At 47.4% G+C, this 10,806-nt stretch overlaps 1 protein-coding gene across 1 annotated transcript; it reads right to left on the bottom strand.

Annotated features, from left to right (window-relative positions):
* Positions 1–3,154: 3,154 nt before the first annotated feature.
* Hcar2 (hydroxycarboxylic acid receptor 2) lies at positions 3,155–5,141 on the bottom strand. The gene has a single exon (NM_181476.2). The coding sequence runs from the start codon at positions 5,057–5,059 to the stop codon at positions 3,977–3,979; it is 1,083 nt and encodes a 360-aa protein (NP_852141.1). The 5' UTR covers positions 5,060–5,141; the 3' UTR covers positions 3,155–3,976.
* Positions 5,142–10,806: the final 5,665 nt, after the last annotated feature.

Genomic DNA, 10,806 nt, shown 5'->3' with positions numbered 1-10,806 from the left:
CGTCTGTTCGCCTCAGATCAGATTATCTTGAACAGGGGGCCAAACGATTCCACTTATGTCAAGTTCAGAGAACCAGTGAGTTTCTTGAGGTTGTTCTCAGGAACATGACTAAGTAAAAGGCAGCAGCATTTCTGGAAAACCCACCCCGGCGTGACTGCCATCTTGAAGGCAGTCCTACTGAAGAACTTCCCCTCTTAGTTACTTACATCTCCTCAGGGGTAGCCCGCTGGGGCTTCTCATTTTCTTGTGAGTTCCTTGAGCATCCTCCCTTCCCTCCCAAGGTAATGTTTCCAGAGGGAGGACATGGGTGTGTATCAGGAATATATTGTAGTTCTTTGTAGCACTGGGACCCTTGCATGAACTCATTATAACGGATATTACTCTCCTATCACGACAACAAAAAAATACATAGAAGAATAGCCTTCCTTTCTTTTTGATACAAAATCTTTCATTGAACCTGGAGCTACCAGTTCTGCTAAGCCACGTGACCAGTAGACTCCAGTGATTCCCCTCCCGGACCCCCGCTGTCTTTGCCTTCTCAGCCCTAGGAGTACAGATGTGTGCTGCTGTTTCTAGCCTTTTGTTTGCTCGCTTGTTTGATTTAGTTTGGTTCGATTTGATTTGGTTGGGGGGGGGCGTTGTTTTGGTTTTGTTTGGTTTGGTTCTGTGGCTGAGTCACACTATGCGTAGTGTTGTCTGACCTGGAACTCTCTATGTTGACCAGGCTGGCCTCAGACTCCTGAGATCCAGCCTCCCAAGGGCAGGAGATGCAAGATTCTCGCCATCACACCTAAGCTCTGTGTGGCTGGCACTTGCGAGGCTCCGCCATTTTCCCAGCCATGATTTTTGTGTTTGCGTTTGCTTTGAGGCAGGGTCTTCCTGTATTGATCAGATTGACCCCAAATTCCCAGGCATAAGCCAGCCTCCTATCTCAGCCTCCCAAGTAGACTACAGACCTGTTCTGCAGGGACGGCCTTGTTCCAATGTGAAGACATCACCAATCTGAAGCAAAGCTGGGCCAGCCAGAGCTGACCCAAATCCATTGACGTTGGTAAATGGTAACTCTGTGATTTTGCCAACACTGCCTCTGTCTGAGGTACCTTGAAGAACTGGTTTCTTAAGCCATTGATTACAGATGCAAAGTTGGGGACATGAGGATGAGGGGTCAGAGGGCCCTGGACAGGTCATCTGTGTGGGCAGCTGATGCTTGTCAACAATGAATCCCACACAGCACAGGTCACATTTCAGGAAGTGTTTTTAATGTTAAACTGAGCCACAGTTGAAGGGCCAGGGTGTGTTTTCCTTAGAATCCTGGACGCTGTTTAGAATCCCTGACTCTAAGAAAGAATCCAGAGCTGGGTTGGGGATAATCTAATAAATCTGAAAGGGAAGAGAGTTCCTGACATCAGGAATGGACGTGGTCTTGAACCCCTGGTTTCTGGGTCTAGACTAGGAAGATGATCTGTCCACATTTGGAAGAGGTTGCTGGGAATAAAAAAGAGAAAGTCTCTTCTCTGCAGACAGAGTTCAGAGGAAGTGGAATGTGCAGCCCCTAGAACTGTCTGTCATGTTCCCAAAGTAAAGACAGCAGCTGCAAGACAGATTTAGTGGGCATGAAAGAAAACACAGGCATAGTACGGTAACACGGTAACTGGGGCCAGCCAGGTGCCTTGGAGGGCAAAAGCACTTGGCTGCAAACGGAGCTGAGTTTGATCCCCAGTACCGGGCATGATGGATGGTACAAACATGCTTGTAATCTCAGCAGGCAGGGAGTGGAGAATCGTTTCTCCAAGCCAAGCAGCAGAAGAATTGCTGTCAATCACAGGGGTTAGAGTGAGATCTGGCAGAACTGGTGCTAGGAGCCAAATCCGGGCCAACACCTTGATAGCTGTCCTCCAAACATTAACAATAAATTTCTATTCTTTTAAGCCACTCAGTTTGTGGTTCTTTGTTAAGGCAGCCCTTAGGAGACCAACTCATACACATCAAATTCCTGGCTACCTCAGGACCTTTGCACTCATCTCCCTCCCACACCCCCCAGCCCAGAGTTTTTCATGGCTTGCTCTGTCTAGTTAATCCTGGCTCAACTCAACGTCACTTCCTCCTGGAGGCCCTTCCACCCTAGCTATCCTCTCTGTTCCCACAGTTGTGAACGACTGCTTTCACAACACCAATCCCTTTTCATTCATGTCTTTTCCTTCAATCCTGCTTGCCTCCCCGTCTTGAATTTGAGTTCAACCTGAAGAAGACCATCTACCCGCTTTACTCCTGGCTGTATTGCCACCACCCAGAACTGTGTCTGGCACACAGGTGCTGTTCAACATTCCAAACACCAAACAAGCAAATGTAAATCGGTGACTTCAACCGATGATCAAGGACCAGGAGTTTCACCGCCCCGTTCCCTGTGACTCATCTGAGCTGGGGAAATCCCTCCTCAGCTCCAAGCTTCTTGTCTGCCGCCTTCCATAAGAAGGCAAGCCCTGCTTTTAAATTCCTGCTTGGAGGAGCTGAGGGTAATAGAGACAGAAAACCGGGAACCCTTGAACTAGAGACCGTCCATCTGTCCCTGGTTCGTTTCATGCCATGCAACGAAGGCTGAGAAATCCAAGGATCGGGATTCTTAATCTGCATCCAGCTCGGGAGGAAGAGAAAAAAAAAAAAGCCTCATCTTGCCAAAGGATCTAGGAGGGACAGAAACTGGAAACGAAAGTATAACAGACACTTCTTGTTTCTCAACTGGCAGGCGCACCCCTGTACATCTCCTTTCTGGCTCTGGACTGGGAACTGAAACCATTCCATAGGAAGCCGGTCTTCCTTCTCCTAGGGGAGGGGAGAAAAAAAAAAGCCCACTCTGGCCTGATTCCTTTTTTTTTTTTTTTTTTAATATACAGCTATTTATAGCAGCGCTCACCAAACTGTAAAGGGAAAAGCTCCATTGCAAACTCTTCTGTATGGCCCTTCCAAACATAATACGTTATGTATTCCCCACCGGTGCCCATCTCCCCTTGGGTGTTTCACGACAGGGCTCTGCACCCTTCTGTGTTTCTTCGGTACCCCGGATTTCCCTGCTAGGATACAGTTCATAACCCAGGTCTTAAGTAAGAAGACGGTTTCTGTGAACCCTAACCCAGACAAAACGCCACAGCAGCCCGCGTCTCCTGTCGAAATTTATTGAAATGGTAGCTGTCAAGTACAGAAACCCAAGTGACGAGCCCGCCCCCCACCTTAACCGTGGGCGCAGTTGAATCCCTTTGAATAAGAAAAGCAGGCAGAGGAGGGAAACCGCTGTTTTCCCCAAAGCCTTTTAACTGCTCAGCTGAATTTCTCACAGAGCGATTCCCTCCAGCTCTGAGTGCAGTCCCTCCTGGGCTATCCCCCCTCTTACCACCACTGGAGGGAGAGACTCGAGAATAATCAAATCTTTCCAATCTTCTCCCCTCTTCCATTTCTGCTAAAGTCCGGCTGAAAGGTAAACTAGTCCCACAGAACACAAGTGACCCACTGGCTTATCAGTGACACCTGGGGAGAGATCCTGTCCAGTTTCTTGGCTCTCCTTGTCCCCACTGGGGTGCACGGACAGGCTAGGTAGGGCCCTAGCGGTGAAGGACCATCCGTGTCTTTGAGCAGAACTGAGGGAGGAAGCTAAAACACCATAGGTACGGATGGTGTGTCTGGGTGCTCCGAGGGCTCAAACTCTGCAGGACTCTGTCTTCTTCAGCCCTGTCGGCTTGGGAGGCTGAGGAGTTTCCACTGTCTGGAGACTTTGCTTTCTGTTCTCTGAGATTTCTATGGCCGCACTTTGCAACCAAACCGCTCACTGCACCATGCCGTTTTCTCTCAATCCGATTCTCCGGAATCTAGAAGTCCCAAGAAAGCACAAGCCGTGTTTGAGGATGTTACCCCTGTGTGACAGCCAAACTGTCTCTCCAGAGAGCCATAGACCTGAGTGGCGATCTCCCTTCTTGGCATAGCGGACTTAACGAGATGTGGAAGCCAGATAAGGGGGGCTGCCTGGCTCACTGGGGTCAGTCATTAATGCCCCTGGAATACTTCTGATTGTGCTGGGGTCCCCCGTGAGCTCCACACTCGTGCTCCGGTTATTATCTGGTTCGCCCAAGGTTTTCCTTCGAAGGCAACGGTTGATGCACGTGGAGAAGAAGTTGGGGAAAGATGGGCTGGAGAAATAGTAGACCACCGGGTCGAGCATGCTGTTCATGTAGGTAAAGCTAAGGGTGGTGAAGAAGGCCAAGTCCACAGAGGAGTAGATGTCACAGTTCCTCACGTTGTGTTTGTAGAGGAGCCAGAAGATGCGGATCCTCACGGCCACACTGGGCAGGAAGCAGATGACAAACACAATGGCAACCACCATGATGAAGTTGATGGCCCTCTTGATCTTGACGTGCCTGTCCATCTGTCTCTGCCTTAGGCTCCAAATGATCCTGCCAGAGCAGAACAGGATGATGCCCAGGGGCAGGAAGAATTCCAAGAGGAACATTGCATCGTGCCACCTGAAAGTGTAGCAGATGCTAAAACTGCTGCACAGGTTTGCATCGCCGTTTCGGGTCATCATGTCCGTGTAGAGGAGGTGGACTGTCAGGCCGATGGTGATGCCCCACAGGAAGCAAGAGATGATGGCCGCCGTCCGGTTGGAGATCTTGTTCAGGAAGTGGTGCGGGTGGACCACCCTGAAGTACCTGTCCACAGCCACCACCGTGAGGAAGATGATGCTGCCCTGTCGGTTCATGGCCAACATGAAGAGCATCACGCGGCAGGGGATGCTCCCGAACCTCCAGTCCCAGTTCTGGACATAGTTGTCCGTCAAGAACGGCAAGCAAATGATCAGGAGAAAGTCAGCCACGGCCAGGTTGAACAAGAAAATCCGGCTGGATTTCCAGGATTTGAGATGGAAACAGAAGATCCACAAGGCAAGGCCATTACCCAGGAGTCCAAACACAAACTCCAGCCCCAACACCGGCGGCAGGACCTTGGCGATGTTTTCATCTCGGAACACACAGCAGTTCTTGCCGTTTATCACCAGAAAGTGGTTCTGCTTGCTCATGAGGAGATCTGGCCGGTCCAGCCCCGGAGCGCCTCACCTAGCGAAGGCTCAAGGCGAGTGAGTGAGTGAGTGTCTGTGTGGTGAACGTGTGGTTCAGCCTTGAGCTTTATGTCATGTCAGGGTGTTGAAAGAGATGACTGAATGGTTACCAGGAAACTACGAAATCATTTAAAAAAAAAAAAAAAGCTAGGGAGGCTCTTGTGCAACCTGCTGTTTGCATAAACAAGTCGTAAAAAAAAAAAAAGTCCCCTGGGCAGACAGGAACCCACGAATTTTCTAAGTGTAAGGGATAAGTTTAGGCAAGCCGGCTGTCAATGGTGGGTGAGTAAAATCTGAGGCCATTCCTTCTGAAGGCTGCTGCATGCGATGCGTGCACACTGGCTAGCGGGTTGGCCTGGGAGAATTCATCCACTGGCGTTTGCTTGGCTTGCACAATTAATAAATTAACAATGGCAGTAATATCATGCCCTGTGCTGAACGAACAGCAAGGCTTTCCAGGGGCAGCAAGAGTTCGAGTGAAATTGTACTGCGCATTGGAAAAGTGTATACAGTTCCTCTCTCTCTCTCTCTCTCTCCTTCTCTCTTCTCTCTCTCTTCTCTCTCCTCTCTCTCTCTCCCTCTTCCCCCCTTTTTTTCCTTCTAGAACTTACTTTTATTTTTACTGATATGTATGCATGTATGTCTGTGTGGCTATGTACATGTGACAGCAGCCCCAGAGGCTGTTGGAGGCCCTGGAGCTGGAGTTACAGCCAGTTATGAGGTACCCGATATGGGGGTAGGGAGCAGAACGCAGGTCCTCTGCAGGAGCAGCGTGTGCTCTTAACCTCCAGCTCAGGTCTCTAGCACCAGGTTCTTTTCCTTTTCTTTCTTTCTCTCAGACAGAATCTTGCTATGTCTTCCAAGCTGGCTTCTCCATCTTCCTGCTTCTGCCTCCCGAGTACTGGGATGGCAGACAATTGCAGACATATAGCACAGCGCCTGGGTGTGTGATATTTGTAGAAATAGCTCTGGCTTTCAAGTCCCGAAAGGGTATTGAGCTCTGCCTTGCAGAAAGACATTTCCTTTCCTTTTTTTTTTTTTTTTCTAGTGTGATTAAGTGTCATCCTATAGAGTATCTACCTGTTGAGTATTTTGGCATACACACACACACACACACACACACACACACACACACACACACACACGTGCATAAGGTTCATAAATTTTGCTGTTCTACTTTGAGTTAGAAATTGGAAATTTGCTGGGAGTGGTGGTGGTTGTGGTGCATACTGGTGAATCTCTGAGTTCACGGGCTCTACTGATGGAATTCAGAATTCCAGGACAGCCAGGGCTACACAGAGAAACTCTGTCTCAAAAAACATAAACAAAAGAAAAAAAAAAAGAAAGAAAATGTATCCCTTTAGTTGCATACAAAATCCTCTGATAGCATTTGATAGACCTTTGTAGACTAGACTTAGGGTGATCTAATCTTGGATCCTATAGGATCAGAGATGCATCACAGAGATGCTGACAATGAAAATGATAATTTTGAGACTGGAGGTGCCCACATTGCAGTCTCCAGTGTGCCAGGCTCCCTGTCTTAAAGATTTATTTCTCTGTTGTTTGTTTGTTTATTGGTTTTTTTTTTTTTTTTCGGAGCTGGGGACCGAACCCAGGGCCTTGCGCTTCCTAGGTAAGCGCTCTACCACTGAGCTAAATCCCCAGCCCCTGTTTATTGGTTTTTGAGATGTGATTTCTCCTTGTAGCCCTGGCAGTCACATAATACACTATGTAGACCAGGCTGACCTTGAACTTGGAGATTTGCCTGCCTCTGCTCTTCGGGTGTTGGGACTAATGGCGTGTGCCACCACACCCAGCCGATTTGGTTTTAAGTGTGTATGAGAGCTTGCCTGTGTTAGAAAGTTATGTACACCACTCGCTGCAGTATCCAAAGAGGCCAGAAGAGGACGGCAATTCCTAGAAGTTGAGTTATAGATGGTTGTGAGCCATCATGTGGGTGCTGGGGACAGAACCTGAGTCCTCTGCGAGAGCAGATCTTAATAACTGAGCCAGCTCCCCACGATTTAAATATATGTCATCTTCTCTTATCCTCTGTATTCGAGGTTGCAAAAGTCTTGGTGATTATGATTTCCAAATGAGGCAAGTGACACTTGGAGAGGTTGCTAACTTACCTAAGATAGCCCAGCGGAACTTGGATCGAATCTAACAGACTGCCAACCCCCTGCCCCTCCTCACTGAGGTTTACTACCTTTCAGTGTCTTTATTGACTGGAAAATTTTAATTACATTCCTTCATTTGGGAAGGGAGGGGATAAATGCCACAGCACAGGTGTAGAGGTCAGAGACAACCTAAAATAATTGGTTCTCCGTTATCTGGGTGTTGAACTCAGTCAGTCAGGCTTGGCATCAAGCACCTTTACTCAGTACACCATCTGGCCAAACAATGTTGTATTTTTTTTTTTAAAGATTTATTTGTTTTATGTACATGAGTACACTATAGCTGTCCTCAGACACACCAGAAGAGGGCATCGGATTCCATTACAGATGGTTGTGAGCCACCATGTGGTTGCTGGGAATTGAACTCAGGACCTCTGGAAGAGCAGTCGGGGCTCTTAACCACTGAGCCATCTCTCCAGCCCAATATTGTATTTTTTAAAAAGACTTTTTGAAACATGTATATTTTTTAATTGAGAGAGAGAGAGAGAAAGAGAGAGAGAGTCTGTGTGTCTGTGTGTCTTTGTGTATATAGATGCATGTGAATGCAGGCGCTCTCAGAGACCAGCCGAAGGTATTAGGTTCCCTGAAGCAGGAGTTGCAGATGAATACGAGTCACTTGATCTGGTGCTAGACATTGAATTCAACCTAGGATCTTGTAATCCCAGTTCTTCTTTTTTTCTTTTTATCGGAGCTGGGGACCGAACCCAGGGCCTTGCGCTTGCTAGGCAAGTGCTCTACCACTGAGCTAAATCTCCAACCCCGTAATCCCAGTTCTTAAGAGACAGAAGCAGAGGGGCTGGAGAGATGGCTCAGCAGTTAAGAGCACTGTGTGCTCTTCCAGAGGTCCTGAGTTCAAATCCCAGCAACCACATGGTGGCTCACAACCATCTATAATGAGATCTGGTGCCCTCTTCTGGAATTCTTAATCATAATAAATAAATAAATAAATCTTTAAAGAGAGAGAGAGAGAGAGAGAGAGAGAGAGAGAGAGAGAGAGAGACAGAAGCAGAAAGATCAGGAATTCAAGGCCCTTCTCAGGTCTAGAATGAGTTCAAGGTTAGCCCGATCTACTTGAGACAATGTCTCAAACCAAAGCAAAGGAACTAACAACTGGAAGAAGGGAAAAAAAGTAGCCATTATAAAGGTTAGCTTTGGGGTTGGGGATTTAGCTCAGCGGTAGAGCGCTTGCCTAGCAAGCGCCAGGCCCTGAGTTCGGTCCCCAGCTCCGAAAAAAAAAAAAAAAACCAAAAAAAAAAAAAAAAGGTTAGCTTTAATTGCTAATCTAACACAACCTAGAAACAATTGGGTAGAGTTTCAATGAGGGATTGTCTATGTTGGGTTTGCCTATGGGTATATCTGTAGGAGATTGTCCTAATTAAGTTAATTGATATAGGAAGACTTAGTCCACCATGGGTGGCACCATTCCTTGGGCAAGGGGGTCCTGAACTGTATAAGAGTGGAGAAACTGAGTTGAGCTTAATACAAGCAAGTAAGCAAGGTTACATACCTTCATCTCTCTCTGCTCTAAGTGTGGCTATAATGTAACCAGCTGCCTCAACTTCCTACCTTGACTTCCCCACAATAGAGGACTGGAGTGACCAACTGAAGTAAACCCCCCACCCCCATGCTGCTTTTTGTCAGGGCATTTTTTTCACAGCAAACAGAAATGAAACCAGACAGTCGTGGAGATCTTTTTTTTTTTTTTGAGACGGGGTTTCTCTGTGTAGCCCTGGAACTCACTCTGTAGATCCGGTTAGCCTCCAACTCTGAGATCCACTTGCCTCTGCTTCCCGACTTCTGGGATTAAAGGCTTGTGCCACCCCCACCCAGCCTATCACGGATAAAATTAGAGTAACAACAAATAGTTAAATATGGCAAAGTAGAACGGCTAATTCTGGATCCATCCTTAGTGGGCTGTGATGCCCTTCACTTGTCCCCTCAGATTCCTCTTGTGGAAACTGGGGACCTAGGTGACACCCCTCCCTCCCTGCTCCTGACAGCCTCCCTACAATGCTCACATTCAAAGCTTCTAAACAGGAAGTTTGGAGCTACTCAGAGGGAATGTAAATTGAGGCCTCTGGGTGCCAGGGCTATGGAATTTCCAGTCTTCCCACCTCTGGAGGGCACGCCCTGTCTTGTGCTGGTCTTTCTTTTCTTTTTTGTTTTTCCTTACTGGTGCATGAGCTGTACAGGAACTTGTTACAACGAATCACTTACAGTGATTCCACAGCTTAGTGGAAAGGAAATTATACTCATGAGCATGACTCTCAACCACTGAGAGCCCCTACACTGGATGGGACAGCTTGAAGATGTGCCATGGTTCTCAAAGAAGTTATCATTAATTAATTTTTCAGATGAGGAGGATCTCAATATGTTGCCCAGGCTAACCTTGAGTTCCTGGGTCAAAGGATTCTTCTTCCTCAGACCTCTGGGTAACTGGTACTCCAGATGTTTGCCACTGCTCCCAGAAAACAATTTTAAAGCTTTGATAGGGCATGGTGGTATAGGCCTATGAGCCTGGAACTAAGGAAGCAAGCAGAGGCAGGAGGATCACTGCAAGTTCACGGCTAGCCTAGTCTTCATGATGAATTCTAGGCTAGCCAGAAAGGATATGTAGACCTTGACTCAAAAAACAAGGGGGCGGGAAAGATGGCTCAGCAGCAGTTAAGAGCACTGACTGCTCTCCCAGAGGACCCTGGTTCAATTCCCAGTATCCACATCGCAGCTCACAACTGCAACTCCAGCTCCAGGTCATCTGAGACTCTCATGCAGACATATGTACAAATAAAACAAAAAAAACAAAAAAAACCCAAAAAAACAAAAATTAACCGATTAAAAATGAGTAAATAGGGGTTGGGGATTTAGCTCAGTGGTAGAGCGCTTGCCTAATAAGCGCAAGGCCCTGAGTTCGGTCCCCAGCTCCGAAAAAAAGAAAAGGAAAAAAAAAAAAAAAAAGAGTAAATAAAGCCAAGGGGTGGGAGCAGATGCTTTGAATACTAGCATTGGAGAGACATCTCTTCGAATTTGAGGCCAGCCTGGGCTACACGCCAAGTTTCTGGGTCAGCCACAGCTACATGTCTCAAAAAACAAACAGATATAACAAAACAAATAATTAAGCAAATAAGTATAATGGGCCAGGGCTGTAGACCAGTGGTAGAGCTCTCGCCTATGGTGCCCGACACCCTGAGGTTTGGTCTCCAACAGAACAAACGTAAAACAAGCATACCAGCCGACCTTTGTCAACGGCCTGCCCTGCAGCAGGCGTCCTACTGAGAGATTTTCACGTGTAGTCCCATTTTTTTCTTCACACAAGTCCTGGGAGAGAGGTGTTGTTATCCTTGCCTGGAGACTGGAAAAACAGGGCCTAGAGCAGTGGCTTCTCAACGTTCCTCGTGCTGTGACCCTTTAATTCAGTTCCTCATGTTGTGGTGGCCACCCAACCATGCGTTTATTTTCACTGCTATTTCATAACTGTAATGTTGCTACTGTTGTGAGTCATAATGTAAATATCTGACAAGCAAGATAGCAACC

The sequence above is a fragment of the Rattus norvegicus genome, chromosome 12 (assembly GCF_036323735.1).
Source record: "Rattus norvegicus strain BN/NHsdMcwi chromosome 12, GRCr8, whole genome shotgun sequence".
NCBI lineage: Eukaryota > Metazoa > Chordata > Mammalia > Rodentia > Muridae > Rattus > Rattus norvegicus.
Note: the sequence above shows the minus strand (reverse complement) of the source record. Positions and strands in the feature narration are given on the sequence as shown.

What these genes read in the sequence shown, in the direction of transcription:
- Hcar2 (NM_181476.2), bottom strand. Translation starts at nt 5,059, where the DNA reads ATGAGCAAGCAGAACCACTTTCTGGTGATAAACGGCAAGAACTGCTGT.